The 23,601-nt window shown below is 46.0% G+C and overlaps 1 protein-coding gene across 4 annotated transcripts in view; it reads left to right on the top strand.

Moving 5' to 3' along the window:
- LOC149334600 (uncharacterized) overlaps positions 1-23,052 on the top strand; it is a 32,438-nt gene extending 9,386 nt beyond the window's left edge. Inside the window, exons 4-9 of one of the 4 annotated variants that reach the window (XM_089556279.1) lie at positions 3,108-3,155; positions 3,549-3,593; positions 6,220-6,315; positions 13,126-13,167; positions 13,288-13,329; positions 22,629-23,052. In XM_089556279.1, coding sequence (XP_089412405.1) covers positions 3,108-3,155; positions 3,549-3,593; positions 6,220-6,315; positions 13,126-13,167; positions 13,288-13,329; positions 22,629-22,686 — 331 coding nt within the window. In that variant the 3' untranslated portion in view covers positions 22,687-23,052. The remainder of the gene's footprint in view (positions 1-3,107; positions 3,156-3,548; positions 3,594-6,219; positions 6,316-13,125; positions 13,168-13,287; positions 13,330-22,628) is intronic. The other 3 variants (XM_089556280.1, XM_089556283.1, XM_089556281.1) reach the window with 3 other exon arrangements.
- Positions 23,053-23,601: the final 549 nt, after the last annotated feature.

The raw sequence follows: 23,601 nt of genomic DNA, 5'->3' as shown, positions 1-23,601 counted from the left end.
AAAAGTGCTAGTTGTGCAATATGCTCTTTAAGGCATGCCTACTTTAGAGGATTCGAATGTGCGCTCATGAAAAAGGGTGATTAATTAGTGCTTTATTTATGTTGTTTATGATTGAATCAAGGTCGTCAAAGAATAGAACTTTGCAATTGAACTTGATTACTTCTACTACACATAAAATAAATAAATATTAATAGTAATAACTGACATAACTTTGCCGATCGGCAGGCCAGAACCTGCGCAGGTCCAGACACCCCTGAGTAGGACTATATAAGGGCGAAGCCGAGGTTGCACTCATGATCGTAAGATGACGTCAGTTCAGGCTATAGCCTCGTGTGTATGTATCTTTGTTTTTGTAGAGGGACGGATGCCCCTTTTTTTGCTCGAGGGTCAAATAAACTTCTCTTAAGCCTCGTGTGCAATACTGTTCCATGCTCTTTATCTGATGTATGTGTCAGGGTCACAAAAGAAACATGGGTGAATGGTATCTCAGTCGAAATCAAGACGAAGAAATGGGCTTGGGCAGGGCATGTAATGCGTAGGCAAGGTAACTGCTGATTCTTAAGGGTGGATTACAAGAGAAGGCAAGCGTACCAGGGGACGGCAGAAAGTTAGGTGGGCGGATGAGATTAAGAAGCTTGCGGGGATAGCGTGGCCATACTGACAAAAGACAGGGTTAACTGGAGAGACATGGGAGAGGCCTTTGCCGTGCAGATGGGGGTAAGCGGCCTGGTAAGCATGATGATGTACGAACCATTTCTGAGAAAACAGCAAAAAAATGTGAAGAAATTAAAAAAGACACAAAAATTTCACAGTTCTTGTTGGCCGATTTTTAAAAGTTTTTCTTAGTACTTCTTTTGTCCATAATATGTGCGAAGTTTTATTACAGTGGCTTTTATTGCACAATTGCTACAGGATAGTTTATATTACTACTTCTAAAGTGACACCCCACATTAGGTCTTACCTGCCAATACCAACACGATTTCTCAACTTGCACGAATAAATAATAAGAATTTTGTGAACATTTCGAAATGTTGAAAATACAGGTGAATGGAAAAATCAATTGAGAATTTTTTCATCTTCTCGTCTATCTTCGTACACGATACAGTAGTCTGAAAACATACGGCCGGTACGATTTTCTATTCTAATTAAGACTTCAAAGATGAGCTTGCAATCAACGTGAGACTTTCGTAGAGCTGAATATTATGTGCACCTTCATTAAGGATTTTGGTGAAACAGGATGAAATGCTTTTGACGCATGAAAAAAAATGAGAGATTTCCTCCGACAGTCAATATTTATCGTAAGGTTACGTGACATTTCTATTAATTACGCGTAATTTGAAAGGCCTCCGCAGAATTCTTCTGGACTAGTGTTGATGTGATTGCTCTCTTCCATACTAGTTACTGTGTGTTTCGGAATAGCGTGCTCAAAGTTGTTACGAGCTATAAATGTTTTTCAAATGGGGCTGCAACTATGAAGGTTAGCATCATTTCTCGCTGGCATTCGCGCTGGTGTCGCACACCTTCTCGGTCGTGGTGCTGGCATGCGAGCCGCCTCGGCACGTCTGTCGTATGGAGCACCGCACAGATGACGAGGACTTCGCAGATGTGTTGAGGTTTCGTTTCGTGTCACCGTCGTCCTCGTGCCAGTAGCCGCCCTGATCGCCGACAGGACGGGACGACGGCGCGTTCGTGCCTATCGTCGTCGCCGCCACCGCGGCCTATTTACAGGGAGGAGCCGCCGCGGTGGCTCAGTGGTTATGATGCTCGGCTGCTGACCCGAAAGACGTAGGTTGAATCCCGGCCGCGGCGGTTGAATTTCTCTGGAGGAGAAATTCTAGAGGCCCGTGTACTGTGCGATGTCAGTGCACGCTAAAGAACCGCAGGTGGTCGAAATTTCCGGAGCCTTCCACTAAGGCGTCTCTCATAGCCTTAGTCGCTTTGGGACGTAAACCCATAAACCAACCATAAACCATCTTTACAGGGAGGAAGGAAAACGAAGAGTGGCCAGTACGGAAGAAGCAAGAAAGTAACGGGCCCCGTGGCCGTTCACCACTCGTTCTCTCTTTCTTATATAGCGCCGACAAGAACGAGAACACTTCAATCAGCACCCGATAAAATCGAATAAGACCCCCAGCGCGCCTTGCCAAACCGTCGCCAAAGGACCGTGAACCGTGTAGCAGTGGTGAACTGACATTCTGCGCCGACCAATCACGGCAGCGCTCGGTGCAGAGCCGGAGCAGACCTTGTTTTATTGCGTAAGCAATACTGCGCCAGGTTTCGAGACGTCGTGTAGCTCCCGGCGGTGGCCACGGTTGACCTTTAGCCGCAGCGAGGTCAAAGAGATAAAGCGCCGTTGCCATAGCAACCGTTTAAGTGTTTCGGCTTCACTACATAAAAAAGCTTTGTCGAGGCTGGGAATCGAACCAGGGCCTCCGGCATTTGAAGCGGAGACGCTACCACTCCGCCACGAAGGCTCAGGGTGCCAGCATGAATAAAAGCGCACCTAGTAAATGCATGGGTCTCATAAATAAAAAATTAGCTGATGTTTAACTCTGGTTAAACCGGGCAAGTTGCGTAAGCAGCGTCGAGAGCGCGCGACTAGAAGCGCGGCAGTAGCGGCGGCGCAGCGACGGCCCTGCCATCGTAAGCAGCGTCGAAAGCCGTTGCCATAGCAACCGTTTCAGCCGCACTCCACCAGGTGGCAGGACCATCGCTGCTCCGCCACCGCTACCGTACGCCTAGTCGCGCGCTCTCGACGCTGCTTACTCAAGTTGCGGTTTAATCAGAGCTAAACCTCAGCTAATTTTTTTTTGACAGTCAGCCAAGCAGACTACGTCGTGGCTTATTCGAGCTTGGTGCCAATTATTCGTTAACTACTGGAAAGTTTGTGAGGAAATTCGACTCATTTCGAATAATTTTCATCGTACATTTTTTTCATTCATCCAGCAAAACGAATATAAGGATATTAGACCCGCTATTCAAATATTTTAAATATAATCACGGCCCTACTAAAACTAGGAAACCAAATTGAAGTACAAATAATCGATCACAAAAGCGATATCTGGTTATGGCATCAATGTTATTCTGACTGCTTTTTCTTTTTGAAGGAGCTTGATGGACATCGAGGGACAGAGAGACGCAATGCTCCGTACTACGTGAGATGGTCATCCTTATTTTTCGTCAGAGATACTTATATTCCAGCAACTGTCGTGACTGAAAGCGACAACATTAGTTGCTGAAGTTATTGCTAATGCCTATTAAGAACAATCTGGCAATCCATGGACTGAACTAGTATATGAAGTCACCACCTAACAACAAAAAGTGAATCGCAATGAGCGCGAGAGGCACGTTTGGGTTATTTATGCCAGTACTCGAAATCAGAGCTTGCAATGTATTCAATAAATAATTAATAAGTTCCGTAACCTTTTACAGTTGGTTGGTATGTTTCAGTACGTTTCTTTGACAGTGGAAACAAAAACCTGTTATAAAATTACAGTCTGGATTCCTAAATTGATAGCTTTTTTTTCGGATTTCATTGAACATTGCAGTTTCATTGAAGAGGACGACAAAGTTTTCAGAGGACTTCCAGATTTGTAAGTACAGACAGTTATTGGAGGTGTTCTTCTTTTTCCAGCTTGGCTGCAAGTGTTTTCATATTGTTGAAACTCAGAAAATTATAAATGTCTTTCTGGAGAGGGCTAAAGAGTGAACAGGAGGTCGCCTGGATAACTGCTATGTGCTCAAATAGCAGGAACTAGCAGGCATTTATTGCAAAATAAGTTTTGACTGAAGGAACAGAGAAGAAAACCTGTACTGAGCGACTGTAAAGAGTCTCTGAAATAGGAATGACCCATACCAACAGACACTCGAAGAGAAATTTGAAAAGCACAAACTACGACAGTTACTACAGAAAAAAAAAACAAATATATTCGCTTACAAGTGGAAAAGGATAATGAGAGCACTTACTTCAAAAATAGCAAATATATTAAACCTTCAATGTCTTCGAACTCAAGGAATGTTATTCATTACACAGGAAGAAATTATTTAGCTATTCTTGAAAAGCATGCAACAAACAGCACTTCCCTATGATATGAGGTCAGGGTAAGGGTTCGATGCGCAATGAACTTTCTGATTTAGTAAGAGCCCTCAGAAATTCATCTTTCCATTGTTTTTAGAAACTTTCCTGTCATAAACCACTATTGCGCCTCTAGTTTTGTCCTATGTCCAAACCACCGGTGTGCCGCAAGGATCCGTTCTGTCACCGCTGCTTTTTAACATATTGGTTCGAGACATTCCCATTCATCCCAACATTACAGTTTTTGTATACGCAGACGAGATAGAGTTTTTCTCCTCAGAACAGAATATTCATGCTCTTTACCAGTTTTTGCAGGCATACCTAACTGCTCTTGAAGATTGGTTGGACCAAATTAATTTATCACTTAATGTCAGCAAGTGTGGCCTGCTGGTATTTCCTCCAGAAATCCCTTTGCACATCTCGCTAGTCTACCGTTCCACCCCAATTCCGCAGGTGGAGTCGGTTAAATACGTAGGTGTTACTTACGACCCAAGTTTGGACTGGCGCCAGAATATTAAGAATAATGTTATTAAAGGCGAACGTGCTCTAGGCATGCGTCGCAACACCTTACTGTTTCTCTATAAGGCTTATATGAGACCAATTCTGGAATTCGGTTGTGTCTTGTTCTCTGGTAGCGCAAACTATAAACTGCAGCCCTTAGCCTTACTGGAAAGGCGTGCCCTACGCCTATGTCTAGGGCTCCCAAAATCGGCTTCAAATGCTCTCCTTTATCTGGAAGCCCGTAATCCCGATCTATATTCTCGCTTCCAACTACTCACGGTGCGTACTTTCCTCAGGTCCTTTGATCTGGCCCCCGGTGTTAATGCTCCCATTTTTCTATCCCACCCACACCTGTTTTTTCTACCCATTGGCCAAGTTATCAGCTTCCGCAAGTTAGGTTCACGAAGAACCTGTTGGCCCCACTTCAGGTCAATCTGAACTCCTTGCAACGAGTTGCTGACACGCAGGCTGGTCCCGTCTTCTATTACGACCATATCTTTCTGTCCCATGCAAAACACATGCCCGCAAATATCCTAAATGGTCTTCTTGCTAAACACCTACAGCATTTTCCTCATCATACTGTTCTTCCCACTGATGCTTCCGGGAGCTGCGAGAAGGCGACGATTGGGATATATTCACAGGATTTGGCTTGCAGCTATTCCGTTCGTATCCCGGATTACACTCTTGTATTCCTTGCAGATTTTTTGGCTCTTTCTTTGGCTCTTCTTAAAATTCCTACGCATGTATCACGGGTACTTATCCTTGCAGACTGCCTTTTAGTCTTAGTCTCTCTCCAAACTTCTGGCACCTCTCTATTGATGCGTTCCCTTAGGTTTTTTGTTCCGCGCACAGTAAGGGAGGTCCGCTTTGTCTAGGTACCTGGTCATTCGGGAATCTATTTCAACGAGGTGGCTGATTTATTGGCAAGGTCAGCTCGCCCTGCCCCTGTAATATATCCCGTACCTCACCTCATTCTGATGGAGACCTCCCGTTTCCAGCGGGTTCAACGTATATCAGCCAGCTTGGTTGATCCGTTGCTGAATACTGTGGATTTTCAACATTTAAAGTTCCCATGGAATGTCCGATCGTGTAAGTCAAGGCGGTGTGAAGTGTACATGACGCTTTTGCGGTGCAGAATACCCCACCTCAACTTGCACTTAGCAGATGCGGTTTCGCTACGACAAACCTTTGTAACACATGCGGAGAAGTCGAAACAATTGACCATTTTCTCCTCTCTTGCCGGCGGTTCGCATTTCAGAGACAACAGTATTTGGAGCTCCCTCTTTCGAGGTTAGGGCTCCCTTTGTCTCTACCAGTTCTGCTCTCGTTTGGTGCGAGCGCCACGGGATTCTCGTTAAGCACTATTTGCGGCTGCCTTCATGATTACATCATTGCAACTGGTCGCTTACCCTGTTAAATCCATATAAAATTCCCCCGCATATCCAAAAAGTTTATTTTATTTTATTCCTGGTATATCTAATTTGTTTATCTATAGAAGAATTTTTACAATGCATGCATATTTTCTAATTTCAATCATTCCACTTGGTTTCCCCCCCCCCCCCCCCACATATACTTCCTTGGCATTCACCACCGTACTTTGGTCAATGCGCCCGCGTCGGTATGTGCCATTTCATGTGGAGAAGAAGAAAGGAAAAACGTGAGAAGGAACGCCGTGAATATGAGCGGAGGCTGAGAGAGATTAGCGACCAGCGGTCTCCGTTAAGCAGCGTCATCCAAGGGTAAGAATTCGTTGGGCTTTTATTAGTGCGAGAGCATGATGGGCAAACCCCGAGCAAGATCGTGCGATATTTGTGGCTTTGTTTGTGGGTTTGGCGCGAGTGGAATGAATGAAAAAAAGGAAATCAAACAAATATCCTAAACTGGGATTCGAAACTGCGGAGGCGTAAACATATCAGCTTCCCTGGCCACTGGGCAAGAGCGCTATGCTATCGTTCCATTTTTTTTCCTTTATTGCACGGAAGTGCATGGCCCAACGCGCCTCGTGTTAAATTCAACACTCTTTCCCCCTGTGCATTCAACTAATACTGCCAACAAACCAATATTAGGGCTATGTGGCGGCAGTGACAAAGAGATGTGTTGCCTGCGTTGGCGTCGACAAGAATGCGGCACAAACACGGCACTAGAGCAGTACGCGTTCACGTTAACAACATTTCTACAGAACATAGGGGCACACTGGAACATAGGGGGCAAGCGCACATTGGGTAAATTGGCAATGACGATGGAAATGGCGAAGACAGGCATAACTGGATCCCTGGGTAACCCGAGCATTGGTCTGTGGCCTACATTGCGTAAATCGGCTTTGACGATGAAAACGTTATGACGCGCATAACTGGCTGCCCCTGTGTCAGTGGACACCTTAGTCACGCTTGCAGGTACGTGGCAGTGGTGTGCGCCTGCTAAAAACTGTGCTTTCGCACATTATTTTGTGCTCAGAAATGCGAAACCATCAGCAATTCTTTATATTTTTATCGCCCTTATCTCCAAGCCAAACCAAACCAAACCGAGAACATGAGTTCTTTGGTGTTTTGTATTAGGCCGGGTAGTTAGCTGCGAACGTTTATTCAAACGATCAGGTAGTAATTACTCCCTGGCATCCCCCCAAATGCAGCCAAACGGCTGCAAAAGAAATCTATACAGCTTTCTCAGAAACTTCGCAGTTAAAGAGAAATAAGCGATTAACATTTCCTCGCATCTGTTAAATATGCCAGGTCCTCACCAGTAACCCTCTTCGTGTTTTTTTCTTCCTCCAGCACAATATTTCCGTCAAGGTCAATTTTGTGGTACCATACCTCGCAGTGCTCTGCCTGCGCGCTTCACTCGCTATTCATTCCTCTAACGTCATGTTTGCGCAGCTTCATCCATTCAGTTAAGTGTTATCCAGCCCATGATGCGAGGTATTCAAATCCATTGATCTTGTACTCAAGACCTTGCGCCTTTTCTTCGGTATTACGGTCCTTCGGGAGAGAATGTGGTGTCCGATGCTACAAGTTGGCTTGTTCGTTGTTCACATCCCTTTTTTTTTCTGAGAGTGTGAGCTATGGTTCCGCTGAAGCTTTTTACGTAAGGAATGCGCACGAGTTTTTGCCAATGGTGTGTGCTTGGACTAGACGCAGATGGAAGATAGAGGGAACAAGGATCGACAGGACTTTGCCTGACTTAAAGTCAACACAAAAGAAATGACAGGAAAGCTCCACGCGCTTCTTTTCTCGAGGCCCATCGTCGACAAGACCGAGTTACGCTACCAGGCTTTGACGTTTCGGCATTCCAACCGATTTTAAAGCCGACAGAGGATGTACTTCGAGAGTGCACTCCTCCGAAAACTAACCACCCGCTTCGGCGTACACTGCGTCATAACAACTTATCCTCAAGCCAACGGACTTGTCCAGCGTCCCCACAGGAAGCTCAAGGTGGCGCTCACGGCATATGGGGACTCGGCATACTTGGTTGATTTCTGTCCACTATTCCTTTTTAAGTTCCTGTGCTGCTCTCCGGGAAGAATTGCAATGCGCCTCAACTCGATTTCTCAATGGCACAACCTTGCACCTTCAGGCAGAGCTTGTCCAGCCTCTTTTCTGCTAGCAATCCTTGAAGGCACCCTCATTCTTCCAAAGCCTGCAACCCTCTCTCACTGCGGCTGGACGCGTGCAGCCTGGCCTCAAGCCTACAGAAGCACCCTTTATATTCAGCGACATATACACCACGACTCGTGCCTTTCTCCGCACCAATGCCACACGGCGCTCTTTACAGCGGCCATATACGGTGCCGTATCAAGTTCTAGAATGCAGGTCCAAGCACTTCAAAATAGGCGTCCTCGACAAGCCGACAGTCGTGTTAGTCGATAGACTCAAGCCTGCCTGCATCGACCACACCGATTGAGTTAAACAGCGCGTCCCTTATAGCCTGAGTCGCTTTGGAACATAAAATCCCAATAAACCAAACCTGAGTTATACAGCGCACATCGAAACAGGGATGAAGAAAGAAATGCTAGGGCGACCGCTCAGCTCTCGTCCTCGGCTGTCTTCATCGGCCTTGTTTGAATTCACGCTGTATTACTCAGTGGATTACCAACTCGCCCAATCTTCAATACCGACCACACCACCAACCACAGAATTTGCCTTGCCTCGTTTCCTCCGCTCAGCTCCCTGGCCGTCACTACTTCCAGGTCCTCGGCATTCTATGTGTGTTGAGAATACCGGACTCCGTCTCTGCGGGCCGGGCCTCGGTGTCGACGGCTTGTGGCGGAACACGCGCCCTCATGGAACGCCAGATCAGACTAATCAATTCGCGCTACAAGGGACATACACACGGAGACACAAACGGACGAAGCGCATTCGTCCGTTTGTGTTTCCGTGTGTATGTTCCTCGTAGCGCGAATTGATCAGTATGAAGCACCAACCCGCTCTTGCATTGCCAGGTCAGCGTTCGAGAAATGAACCAATTCATGATGGTGTGGCCGTGACCTCAGGCATTCGTGTTCTCGTGTCAGGTGCTTTAACTTGTGGAGTTAAAGCTATAGTGGTTAAAAGAGGCAACACACGTTTTCACGAAGGTGTCGCAACACAAAGAAAGCATATTACATCTATGACCGCGAAATGATGCATGTAGGGAAATTATCTTTATAACGGAAGAGAATAAACCATACAGCAGCACATCAAGGAACAGCTTCGTGCGAGCAATTGCCTTCGAGGTCGAAAACCAAGGAAGAATTTGCTACACTTTCCTGAGCCCTGCCAGGTCGTCCAGTATTGGTCGTATGAGCATTATGAACGCCGCCACACGAATGGACCGCGTCTCGCCGCTGAACCCTTTATCCCGAGCATCCTGATTGCGGCACAATGGTACGTGTTGTTGGTGTTAACTCCGTTTTGGTACACTCCTCGAAGAAAAATATTCTGGGCCTGACTCGTACTTCATTCCACTTGTTCCAAAAGTATTCGAGAAGATGAGGACATACTCCTTTTGTTTCGAAGAATTTGAATACACACTGTTTGAGTTGTTCGAATAACAGAATAAGAAAATGATCAGTTCGCAGGTAAGAGAGCACCATCCCTATGCACCATCTAGCCCAAACAGAAGTTTTGTTAGATCAGTTCGCTATTCGAAATTTGCAATTATTTGCACATCCCAACCGCAAGTCTCTTTCGCGCCTCGTGCGTAGGGCGTCGAGAAAAAGAAAGCTGCCCTGCTCTTCACGTTCAACTGCAAACAGAGTAACCAGTTCTGGGTTGTTAAGTATCACATCAGGCTTTTTACTCGAGGCGTTTCATCTCGCAGAATGAACCATCTACTTATCGCAAGAAAATCTTTGGCTGTTCACTGAAGATAGTAAATAACCGTCTTTTGATGTCCTTCCATAGTTATACTGCCAACTGTGACCGAAATTAACTGAAGACATTGCCTTGCTAATCACTCAGGACATGAACTGCAAAGCATGATGAATGAATTAGACAGGCAGAGCTGAACGGTGCAGAAAACCAAAGTAATACTCAACAGTCTACGAAGAGAACAGCAGTTCGCAATTGATGGCGCGGTGCTGGAAGTAGTAAGAGAACATGACCGTTTAGGAAGGTAGCGGCAGCTGATCCGGATCATGAGAGGGAAACAACTAGAAAAACAAGAATGGGGTGGAGCGTATATGGCAGGTTCTCTCAGGTCATGAATGGCAGTTTACCAATATCCCTGAGGAGAAAAGTATACAACAGCTGTATTTTACAGGTACTCCCCTATGGGGAAGAAACATGGAGGTTAACGAAAACGGTTCAGCTTAAGTTAAGGACAACGCAGCGAGCTATGGAGTCAAAAATGATAGTAACTTTAAGAGATCGGAAGCGGGCAGAGTGGGTGAGAGAGCAAACACGGGTTAATGACATCCAGTTGAAATCAATAGGAAGAAGTGGGCTTGGGCAGGGCATGTAACGCGAAGACAAGATAACCGCTGGTCCTTAAGCGTAACCGAGTGGATTCCAAGAGAAGGCAAGCGTAGCAGGGGGCGGCAGAGTTAGGTGGGCGGAGGAGATTACGAAATTTGCGGGAATACGGTGGCCGCAAATGGCGAAGGGCAGGGTTAATTGGAGAGACAGGGGAGAGGCCTTTGCCCTGCACTGGGCGTAATCAGCTGATGATGATGATTACGTTAATATGCATCGCGTGGCGGCCCAAATCCAGGAGGCGGCATATTTCGTCAATGCTTAGTAGCGTTAGGTAGTCCCGATTTGGGCCGTTTTCATTACGTTGGGTGCAACAGAGACGGCCAGGGGCACTGAAACACCGGCGAATAACGACACCACGTCAAAAGAGACCCGTCCGTCGTCATCTTATATGTTCAGCTCTGAGATATCACTTTCATCATCAGCCTAACCACGCCGACTACAGGACAAAGGTCCCTCCCATATGCCTCTGCAATAAACAACGTCCTTTACCAGCTGCTGCCATCGCAAATGCGCAATCTTCCCAATCTCACCTATCGAAAAGGTAATCTGCTGGCGTCTGCTACGCCTGCCTTCTCTTGGAATCGGGTCCATTACCCTTAACGACCATCGGTTATATAGCTTTCGCATTATAGGACCTGCGCGTGCCCATTTATTCTTAACTGCGACTAACGTGGCATCTGGATGTAAGCCTAACAAAGGCTGCGTGATATGCCCGCAGTATTGCACAGGCGCAGGAGCTTTTTCGATGAGTGTAACCGGTACGCTGCAAGGGTAGAGCATAAGAAGGCTGAGTGAAGATACCGTGCAATTTAGAGATGACGCAGTGGAATGTCCGTTTAGAAAATTTTAGGCACACTGTAGAAGCTTGAAGGCACTGCCGAATGAAGATTTAGAAGAGCCAGATGCAAAGGTACTGCAAGATATCGGTATCGGCTGCACAGCCGCTACAGTATTAAAGAAAGTGGTTATATTGCAATCAGGAATGGTGTCTGGGAGATACAATATATATCCCGTCGTATTCACCGCGTGTTTGCTGGAGACATCCAGAAAATATAACTCGAAAGGTTTGGGGATAAAAGTAGACGGAAGATACCTTAATGTTCTCCGATTTGCTGGTCACATTGCCTTGCCGATTTAGGGGACGAACTGCAAAGCAGGATCTTGGACCTAGACAAGTAAAGTTATATTGTAGGTGTAAAAATTACTATGCATAAAAAATAAAAGAGTAATCAACGGTTTTGTAAGAGAACCGCAGTTTACAATAGGCTGCGAAGCGTTTGAAGTGGTAAGAGAATGCATCTCCTTAGGAAAGCAGCGACCGCTGTCAAGAAGCACAAGAGTTAAATAACTACAAGAATACTTGAAAATGGGGGAGAGATCAGTTGGTAGGTACTCTCAGATGATGAATGGTAGTTTAGCGGTACCGCTTAAGAGGAAATAATATAGCAGCTGTATCCTGTTGGCACTCACCAATAGTGAGCAACGTGGGTGGTAATTGACAACGGAAAAAGCTTGAAATGCAAAATGACAGTAGAAACATTCACAGGAAGAGAGCAGGAGAATAAATGGGCACCTAGAAGATCAGGAAAGCACACTAGGAGGCGACAGAAAGTGAGGCAGAAGGATGAGATTAGAAAGTCTGCAGGATAAGGTGGCCGCAGAGTAAAGGTTTATTGTAGGGAAATGGAAGAGGCATTTGTGCTTCAGCGCACACAGTGAGGGCTATGATGATGATGGAGAGCTTAGACTTACTGCTTGTGTAGACGTTCGATAGGGTATGCGAGGCCAGATTCTTGGCTAGCTTATCATACGATAACTGCTTATCAGAGCATTGGACTCGTAGTTGCGACGGTCCTTGACCACTGCTGATCTGCTTTCGCCAGCAGGGTGGACAAGGACGTTAGCGTCGTCTCGCAGTTCACACGGAGCTTTTGTTTCTTTTCGGAACAGCTTATTGGGGAATTTTAAAGGCGCTGACACCCATAGACTTGAAACGACCTTTTTCTGTACTGTGCGCCTTCGTGTGCTGGATACCATCTGCGACAGCAGCGACGGTTTTTCGAGAGGGGGGGGGGGAGGGAAGACAGGAAGAGAGCAAGAGAATAAATGGGCCCTTATACCAGGAGGCGACAGAAAGGGGGGGGGGGGGTGTTAGAGTACCGGGGTCTGAATGAACCCCTGGCCTCTTATTAAGACCGTTGGCTCGTGGGGGATGACACGAGATAGACGCTTTACGAAGCCCATGCTTTAGTCTCGTAGCTTGTGCTGCCGCGTTGTTAGCGTAGAGAGATTATTTTTTAGGGGGTGATGGTTGTCGGCCTCAGTCGCCACAGCGCTTCGGCCAAAGTCGCCTACTCACGGTAGGAGTTCAGGTATCTCTTTCTCCGGTTGGCGTTGTGCGAAGAACTGGCGCAGCCCTTCATTGCGTAGAAAAGAGTTTCACTCGCGTAATCGCACGGTTAGGAAAATATTCAAGCTGAGGCGACAGTAGAGACTACCGGGATGGCAATGGTCCAGTATTTTCCAGCTCGTTTATTGTAATCTATTTATATTATGTGATAATATATTGTTATCTTTATTTTTTTGTAATCGGAACAGAGTGGCGGGGGTTGTTCGACAGTTTGCACCAGGATACATAAGGTGAGCCACGTAAAGACATCGACATTGTTCGGTGGGTCACTACTTTTGAAGTCTTCTTAATTTATTTGTTTAGGCTATGTGCTAACATGTCTTTATTATTTTTTTCTCAATCCAAAACAGAGCGGCACAGGTTTTGGGGGACGCTGAACCAACGGGCTCAAAGTGAGAAAATTTTTCATTCCTTTTTAACAAAAATAAACGTCGAAAAATCAGCACCCGGGATGGTTACCAGACATAACAATCCAAAATAGGCATAAGCCTTCTCGTCGTTATTTCATAAAAAAAGATGAGAATGAAAGGGAAAAGGTCTAGGATATACTTAATGTGCAACTACGTAAATCATACTTATTGTATAATTCCGTAAATCTTGTAATGGGGTAGCAGGCGGTGTAGAAGGTAATATACAATATGCAAAGCCAAGCACAAATACTTCAATAACCTTCAAGGAAACGGCTGTCTAGAAGATTATCGAATAGCGCATTATATTCTTTTCCTACTCGAGAAAAGCTTCAAAAGCCGGTGAACTTACTCTGAAGTTTTCTATCCTGTAAAATGCATAGCGTGTTGAGTTTGAGGGCATGCTGAAGGAAGTGATGTTATATCGAATAAAAAAATTAGGGAGGGTACTTGCGACTGCTCACAAGCTTTTAATGATAAATCATTGTCTAATCCGGAGCTCTGTTGCAAGGTTCGTTAGAGATTCCTTCCTAATGACTCGCCTACTAAATAGCATACAGTTGTAAGGATAGCATACTCATGGTTCACCTTCATTCGCCAAGAAGAAACGCCGTTTTGTTGCCTTTCACGATTGTGAATGGTTTTCTTTCCAAACCCGTCTCCACCTCTTCGTCTGTCAAACAGGGGAGTCCATTATCACCACACCTGCTTCCACTTGTATGAGCAATCTACAGAGTGTATTTGAGGTTTCCAAATCATAGATCGTGAGATCAAAGTATGCGCTTATGCAGATGATCTGGCGTTTTTCTCCGTAGACAAATCTGGCGTGGATGAAGTTGTTCGCTCAACGAAGCAGTTTGGCAAAGTTTCGGGTTCCCAGATGAGCGATTCCAAGAGTTGTGGTCTGTGGTTTTTATTGTGGGGATATACACAAGTTCAAGTGGCATGGACGTGGGTACCGTCCACTACTTTGACGTACCATTAGCGCGTACAGGCACAGTGAAAACTTTTGAAAATACTTTTTTTCTAGCAACAAAAATTTATTACGTGGTACGGATTATTCACTGCGATAGGATTTCTATTCGTCGCTTTTACAGAGTTTTTGCAATTTTTTTTCGGAGCTCTTCTATGGAACCTATGCCATGCGATTACCTTTTTCGACCTGGCAGCGCGGGTGGGCTATGCTTATTCCATCTTCAAGTGAGGCACAATGTTGCTCGTTTTATGTTTTTCGTGACACTTCTTATCCAATACTTTGAGCGTTTTTGCAAACAGAATTATTTAATGCTTTGCCGACACTCATTGTGTCCTCAAACTTAATTGACCATCCCTGTCCTTGAGAGCTCATGCATGAGGTATAATTTGCTGTGCGTTCTCTGGCAGTCTGTTTTTCATTTGAGTTCGTATTCTCAGTGCCGCCAAAACGCTTGTACAAAGACTTGATTCCGATGCTTTCCTCTACTCTTACTTGCCGCGCGATGCAGGGCAGAATTGCCACCGTGAGCACCCTTTTGGTTGACATCCCTGCCTTCCCTCTTCCTCTTTATCCCCCATTTATGTACTTTGGATTGCTTGGACATGATGTCTTTACGCGGGTGGGAGAAATGTTGTTTTCACATTGCACTGAGACTTTCTTCTGGAAGTTACAAATGGAAACATTGCCCGTGAAAACTTGACTTCAGAAAAAGGACATTTTCTTGTCATCTGTGAACTGAAGCCTGTGTGATGTTCTTCACCCAAACGAACATGGCTTCATCAATTATAAGCTTGCTCGTAATTTTGTTCTGGGATCTGTTGCAACGAACCTTGAAAGAGCGAATTCTTTTTTTCTTCTCACAAAATTCGGTATCTCACAGCAGTCCAATATGGTGATGAACCTCTTAAAATGTTTTTTTTTTTTCTGGACTACACAACTTATGAAAAAGTAGAATGATTGACAGGCAGTGACAATCAGTTGTTTCGCCGAATTTTCATTTCTGCCTAATGATTGTTCAACTGGGAAAAGTGCAGTAACAAACCAATTTTGAACTAGAATTGCACTCTTTCGTGGTGACGTGCTGAGCCGTACCTCCTGTCTAGTGCTCTGCTGCTCTGCCTGTTTCAGGCGTCTTTCATTTCATTTCCTAAAACCTCTGTAAGCATTTCAGGTAAATATAACATATGTTCACTGCAATAACACATTGTCCAAAAAGAAAGCTCTTATGTGGCCTAAGGTTTGCGCTCTTGCCTAGCACTCTGAAGGTGTTCTCGCCTTCTTTCAATTCCCCGAACCTTCGGAAGAGATTTTGTATTCTTGTTTGCTGTAGACGTCACCATCGTATGCTAAACGCTGAGGTCGTCTGAGAGCGTGGTGTCGTGTCTGAGGAATTTCGTGCCATCGACGGCGATGAATGCCGGCTTTTGTTACAATGTGACATATAATGCTTCCTCAATGATTACGTGGTTTCTTACCTGTAAAGTTCACGTACGATCAGCGTAAAATAAATCACCAAGTGAATAATTGCAACGGCAACAAAATAACAGAAAAATGTGAGCTGCTGGAGGAAAAATGGAGGCAGTGTCCAATAAAACGTTCGCATGGCGTACATCCCTCTATCAAAGTGGAAAGTGCGCTAGTATTCAGGCTTCCTCAGCTGCCGCCTTATTGCTGTTTTCGTTTCAATCGTCGTCTTTGACGCTCGTCTTTTGACGCTCGAAGTTCGGTGTTGCATCTTTTGTACTCTGTAGGCCTGACTAAAGAGTAGTTTTAAATAAGCGCCTACTGATTTTACCTCGCTTTGGTATAGTACCACATTAGCATATGTGATGCACCTGGCGCGAAGTGGTCACCTAGTGCACGTTTGGGAACCTTGTCAGAATTCAAGAGAACACCAGTTCACAATTGGTAGCCAGGTGCTTGAAGTGGTAAGGGAATACGTCGACTTTGGACAGGTAGTGACCGCTGATCCGAACCATGAGAGGGAAATAACCAGAAGGATAAGAATGGGTGGAGCGTATATAGTAGGATCTCTCAAAGCATGAATGGCAGTTCACTAATATTCCTCAAGAGAAAGGTATGCAATAGCTATATCTTACCAGTGCAATGAACATGCAGAAAACTAAAGTAATGTTCAACAACCTAGCAAGGGAACAGCAGTTCGCAGTTGGTAGCAAAGTGCTGGAAGTAGTAAGAGAATATGTCTACTTAGGGCAGGTAGTGACCGCAGATCCGGATGATGAGAGGGAAATAACTAGACGAATAAGAATGGGGCGGAGCGCATATGGCAGGTTCTCTCAGATCATGAATGGCAGTTTATCAATATCCCTGAGGAGAGAAGTATACAACAGCTGTATCTTACCCGCGCGCACCTGTTGGGCAGAAACGGATAGGCTAACAAAAAAGGTTTAGCTTAAAGACAACGCAGCGAGCTATGGAAAGAAAAATGATAGGTGTAACGTTAAGAGATCGGAAGAGGGCGGAGTGGGTGAGGAAACAAACGCGGGTTAATGATATCCTAGTTGAAATCAAGAGGAAGAAATGGGCTTGGGCAGGGCATGTAATGCGAAGGCAAGATAACCGCTGGTCCTTAAGGGTAACGGAGTGGATTCCAAGAGAAGGCAAGCGTAGCAGGGGGCGGCAGAAGGTTAGATGGGCGGATCAGATTAAGAAGTTTGCGGGAATACAGTGGCCGCAACTGGCGAAGGACAAGGTTAATTGGAGAGACAAGGGAGAGGCCTTTGCCCTGCAGTGGGTGTAGTCAGGCTGCTGATGATGATGTTGACCAGTGCTCACTGGCGGGCACAAGCGGGTAGGCAGCAAAAAGGATTCAACTTAAAGGCGCACTGAAGAGGAATCTGAACTCGTCTTTTTAAAAAACGACGAGTTCAGATCCTTTCCTTACCGCGGGAACTAGAGCGACACGTTCTGAGCATTCTTAGAAACCTCGAATTATCGTCCTGTGTTGTCGATTGCACTAATATAAATTGCACTAATTTAACGTCCTGTCTCCCGCTTTTTTAAGAACTCGCCGCAGACGGTAGGAGGAGTCAACTAACATGTGGAGTGCCTTGCAGGCAGTCACGTGGCATTTCGCTTTCACTTTTATTTAGTTTTTAGCTTTCCGTGAGTAAATAAATCCAGCCTGAGGCTGCGTAGCCGCAAATTACGCACGCGGAAATAAAAATACGCGTGGGCCCTTTGCTTTCGCCGATCGCTACGCATCAATCCGCCGTTGGCTGAGCCGCAAGCCGCCGCGAGACTGGATGAAAGTTTGGTTCACTCCTCCTAGAGTCTGCGGCGAATTAAAAAATGGCGGGAGCTGGGACGTTTAATCCGATTTAAAATATGGAAAACGGCCGCACAGGCCAATATTTCGAAGTGTCCAAGAATGCTCGAAGCGTGTAGATCGAGTTCCCGTGGTAAAAAGACGAGTTCAGATTCCTCTTTAGTGCATCTTTAAGTTAAGGACAACGCGGCGAGGTATGGAAAGAAAAATGATAGGTATAACGTTAAGAGATCGGAAGAGGGCGGAGTTGACGAGGGTGAAAACGCGGGTTAATGACAGCCTAGTAGAAATCAAGAGGAAGAAATGGGCTTGGGCAGGGCACGTAATGTGAAGGCAAGGTAACCGCAACGTAGTGAATTTGAAGAGAATGCAAGCGTAGCAGAGGGCGGTAGAAAGTTAGGTTAGTGCAGTCCAAGAGAAGGAAAGCATAGCAGGGGGCGGCAGAAAGTTAGGCGGGCGGACGAGATTAAGAAGTTTGCGAGGATACGGTGGCCGCAACTGGCAAACAACAGGGTTAGTTTGAGATACATGGAGGGGCCTTTCCCCACCATTGAACGTAGTCAGACTGACAATGATGATGATGACCTCATCCTGTATAATTTCGGTTACAAGGCGCTTGAGCAATAGAATTTATGTACAGTGCCTTTTTTTTTCATTTAGCGCACCTCAACAAATATAGGCTGAAGATACAGCCTTTGCCAGAAGTAAGCGCGCAGCCTCGACGGCGTCGGTGGCGGGCTCGCTGCCGAGCATCAGCGCTGCGGTCGCCGGCGCCGGCTTCCGAGAGGTACTTAGCCTACTTAAAACTGCGCTTAGGCTTTCCTTCCCCGGTTGATAAAGAGCAACCGGGTGGCAAGTGCGGCGTGCGATTGGGTGGATGCCTTGGCAGCGCTGTGCTCCGGAGGGTGAACGCTGCGCACAGTAAAACTAGTATGTTCGCTCCGTTCAGACAGCCACCATGAATCATACATAAGCGGCTCTCCGAGCTAGAAAGCTATGTGCGTTTAGTTGAAGTTAACCGTAACTGACCCTTGAACAAACGAGCAAACAAGGTCTTTTCTAGACGTTTGCAGTGTGGGCAAAACAAGTTGGGAACCGTACTCTGAAAATTTCCGGCACCATTTTCCGCGGAACCTTCCTTCCGCTTTATGAGGCTCAAGTAGGAAGAAACGAAGAAAACTTTCAGCCCTTTCGAGTGAGCCTATTGCTGCTCTTCGCACTTCTGTCTATGTCTTTTTGTTTCTTAATTGCGGTTCCAGATGGTCAGCTATAACGGACTCCCAAATTGTGATTTCATCGGACCTGACGTTGTGTGCTCGGTTGAATTGTGTCCAGAACGCAGGTGTTAGATATGCGGCATCATTTCGCCGGAAAGGAACGCACTCATAGTTCAAATGAGTCACGTGTGTTTCATGGCTGAGGGCAAAAAAGTCAGTCTCGAAGTTAGCTTTTGCAACAGAAAGATTACCCATAAGCCAATACGAGGACAGATTTACAAGTACGGAAAGCATTCCCTAACCTCGTCTGTGCGTAACCAAGGCACGGAAAAAAATGGCCGGAAATGAAAAAGGTAGCAATACTGTCCTTTTTATTAAAATTTACTGCTTGTCACCCGATTCTGAACGACATTTTTCAGATCGTTTCGCTGCTGCAGCAGGTTTTCCGCTCTGCTCAGGTCATATTGCGCAAAACGCTTCAATAAGATAGTAAGTGCTTAATGGTATGGCACAGCGCCATCGTACCATCTAGTATGAAGCTCAGTAAAGGTAAATGAAGAGTAAAGCATGTCCAAAGTATATATACATTGATGTAGCCTTAAGAGAGAGGAGGAGAGCGAATTGGATCTGGGAAGAAATTATGGTAACGGCATCCAGGCTAAGGTTATGTAGAGAACATGCGCATGAGCAGGACGTATAATGTTGACAGCAGATAACCCGTGGCAGCTTCTGATAAGGTACTGTTTCCGAAACGAAGTTGAACGTGGTACAAGACACCAAGGTCGAGTGGTCGGATGCGGCTGAGAAGTTTACAATAGTCGCCAATTAACAAGGGAAGGTTAACTGGCGACTAGTAGAGCAGGCTTCCGTCCTGCCTTGCACGTAGTTGTATTCATGGTGATGAAGAGGAAAGGCTCTGTAAGTATTAGGTAACAATGTACTCCTGCAAAAAATAAAACAGCTCTATCTGTTGGGTTATACTTCTTTCGGAATTACAGAAAAAATGAAGGAACGAGCCTACAGAACACAAAAAAAACCAATAGCGCTCTTGAGGCTGAGCCACCCGAATCACACTCCGCCGATCCGTCGCACAATCACTACACAGTTTATTTACCGATACCAGATTAGCATTCCCGTGCGTTCGTGCGGCGCCATAGTCATGTTTCTCAAACCACCAGATTTGCGTCATCCCTTCAGCCTACGTCACTTAGAGCAGCGCCGAATCGCACAGGACCTAACAAAATGAATCGTTAAATCACACGGTGTCGGTGACTAAATGACTATTGCTCTCCCTCCCACCTCCACTTGAGGAAATGGTGAATAGTGTGGGATTTTAAAACATTGTTTTGGCGCATAAAAACGCGTACGAGGAGAAATCAAACAACACAGACTCCAGCTGATAATGGAACTGTATTCACAAAAAAACACATCCTTTATTTACCCAGAGACGCACCTCTGGGGACATAATCGGGAAACCAGGTGATAGTTATCCAAGGCTGCAAAAATTAAACAAGCAATAAAATACAGGCATACCTTTACGATTACTCACGTACATTCCTGCACATATCCGTTATTTTTTATCAAACTAACGCGATAAACACATTTGCTCTTAGATAATATAATTAATTTCTCCTGAGCTCAACAGAAGGGGCTCTGGGACATTAATCTTTATCATTAGAGATACAGAGGGCTTTACAGATTTAGCGCCTTTTCTGCATGAGTACTGAACTTCCGCAGTACCCGCGTTTGTTGCAAAAAAATTCGCTGGGGCTTAGCTAAGGTCAACCTTGGATATCTCGAAGCAAAAAGCTGCTGTTATGCTTACGGTTTAGCTTATGGTTAGGCTTTATGATTTAGCCGATGGATATGCTTACGGTATAGCTTTTGGTTATACTTTATGATTTATGAGTAGCGGTAGCAAGATGATCAGCCGCAAACATTGCGATTGTCTCTGCTGCGTCGTTTAGCGAGACGTTCTTCTCTTTGTTCGGGTGTCTAGGACGCTGGTTGAGCTTTCAGCCTTTCATTCCTTCGCTCCTTTTCAGCCAACTCCCATGGGAGCACTTCTGTATCGGTAATATCACTCTCTTCTCCTTCCATGTTGAATGCGCACTCCTATTCTCTGGCAAGCCGTTATGTAGCCGGCCTCCGCGATAAACACCCGTTTGCGGCGAACGTCGAACAATAACGCATAGCGCGCGGCAGCGTGCACCGGTTCTATGGGCAAGCGCGCCTTATATACAACTCATTTGAAATGCGCACTGCGCACGGCTGCGGCGAAAGGTCAAACGGTGGCGAGGAGGAGAAGCAGCGGCGCACATGCGCAGTAGACTGCGCCGTGCGTGATGTCACTCTTGCTCCGACATACGCCGGCTCACACGAATCGCGGTGTTGACTAGCGTAGTGAAGCTTTTCGCTTCAAAAGCCTCGCATACTGGCTCGTAGAAGCAACGGCGACTGTGGTCAGCTAAAATACCTCCGCCACTGTGTGAAGCAACTGTCCCGCGTTGCTGTAGCAAGCGTTCATTGCTAGCATTGCTAGGAAACGCACGCTTGCTAGAGTCGTAGTGCCCTTCCGGCGAAAGGAGTCATACCGCCACTAGAAGGTCAGGGGCAAGTGGGGAGTACGTGCTTTGTTTTCAGCCCATTAAAAGCTGGGCCCCAGGTTCTGCCTAGTAAAGGACATGAAAAAAAGGCCAGCCTACAAATATTAGGAACACTGAAGCCCTCGTTGACTGTTGGATTGGTATTGTGTACCGCATTCGCCCAAACTGGAAGCGCGCTGTAATGTGACATCCATCATCCTTGAACCCTTGATAGAGCATTGCAGGACAGTTGCTTCACTCGGTGGCAAATGTCATCTAGCGGACCACGCTCGCTGTTGCTTGCATGAGTAACAATGCCAGGCTTTTTTGGGACGAACACTTGTGTTCCGCAGGTTCAGTACTCACAAAAGCCAGCAAATCTGTGAAGCCCTCCGTACCTCTAATGATAAAGATGACTACGCCAGTGCCCCTTCTCTTGCCCTCCTGAGAAAGGAATTAGACTGTCTAAGGGAAACGTGTTTATGGCGGCAGCCAGGCATGAAACGATGGAGATGTGCAAGAATGTACATGTGCCTTTATTTGATTGCTTTTCTTTTTTGCCCCCTCGGATAATTGTCAGCTGGCTTCCGCATTATATTTCATTGTTTCATCTGAACGATGGTGCCTCCCTGGGTTTTACATGAAGGCCTGTTTTTTGCAAATAAAATTAACTTGACGTCCGGCGTTCGTGTTGTCTTCTCACGGCTGATCCGTGTTGTCCTGCATCGAAACGATGCTTCGTAACGCACTTCATAAGGAACTAGTCCAATTGTCTACGTTTGGTGGATAGCATTCCTGCTCGCCGCCGCGGTGGCTCAGCGGTTATGGCGCTCAGCTGCTGACCCGAAAGACGCGGGTTCGATCCTGGCCGCAGCGCTCGAATTTCGATGGAGGCGAGATTCTAGAGGTCCGTGTACTCTGCGATGTCAGTGCACGTTAAAGAACCCCAGGTGGTCGAAATTTCCGGAGCCGTTCACTACGGCGTCCCTCATAGCCTGAGTCGCTTTGGGACGTTAAACGCTCATAAACAAAGTATTCCTGCTAAACGGTTCTATTGCCGTGCTGTCTCTTTTGGGAAAATTTCAATCCATTCGTTCGTAGCCAACCAGTGTTGACTGCGGCCATTTCTACCGAGTTCTTGGATCGATGCTAATTTTTATATGAACTCGATGCGCAGTAGCTCTAATCCCAACCATTTGTTTTATCTTTCTGCGCAGGATAATCCCAGGCCAGGGCAAGCCACAAGCTCAAGACCGCCGGATGCATGATAACTGACGCTGTGTGGCCAGCAAGGACGTTTTTTGAAGCCCGAGTCGTCTAATAAAAAACATTAAACAAAAAATAAAGCTTTAGACTTGGATATCACTTTCGTTCGCACTGAGTGAGTTCTAAGGTTATGTCTAAGGCAAATGCAGGGCACCCTGATTAACATCAGGGCGAACTCCCTAAATGTTCTCTGATTTATATCGGCAAGGCAGCGGATTTTGGGACATGGTTAGCACCTCAGAAGCCGCTTTGTGTAAAGTAGGTCTTAAAAACCTTATCTATATACTAACTTCTTTAGTAGTTTTCTCTCAGCAAAATAGTGCAAATTATTGCGGATATCTCGAACATTATAAATAAATTAAAATATTGGCGCTATTGTTTTGTATTCTGTTCTTCATTCAAAATTTCCTTTCTTAAGAGATGGCTACGAGGAACAAGGGGCACAGGAACTCTACAGTCTAAAATGTTATATCCTGTAAAGAACGTGTGTAACGGGACGCACACATTGACTTCCTGAGTCAGCCAAGCTCCAGCCCTGAAAATGCCTCACTGATGCTCTAGAGTCTCGCCCTTCTGCGGGATCTGATCGTTCACAGAGTAATACGTATGATATAAAAAAAAGAACGACGTATCGCTCGCCCAGAGTGAGGGCCAAACCATTTCCTCCGTTTTCTTACTGGCGCCGTGGAATGATTCAGGGTCAATTCCCCCTAGTTGCGTCACGTGGTGCACGAGGAGGAATAAGCCCTGCGCTCCCAGCCTGAAGCACTTGGTCAGACGGAGGAACGTGGGCTACGATGGGCACAGCAAATGGTGTTCCGGCCGTGATTTCAAGCTGTACGCGACTGTTCGCTTCTAATTTTGACAATGAAATCGGCGGCGTTTAAGAGCGTTGGCTCTTGCTACTCATGTTTGTCAGGGACG

The sequence above is a fragment of the Amblyomma mixtum genome, chromosome 8 (assembly GCF_055824585.1).
Source record: "Amblyomma mixtum isolate Tamu chromosome 8, ASM5582458v1, whole genome shotgun sequence".
Classification (NCBI taxonomy): domain Eukaryota; kingdom Metazoa; phylum Arthropoda; class Arachnida; order Ixodida; family Ixodidae; genus Amblyomma; species Amblyomma mixtum.
Note: the sequence above shows the minus strand (reverse complement) of the source record. Positions and strands in the feature narration are given on the sequence as shown.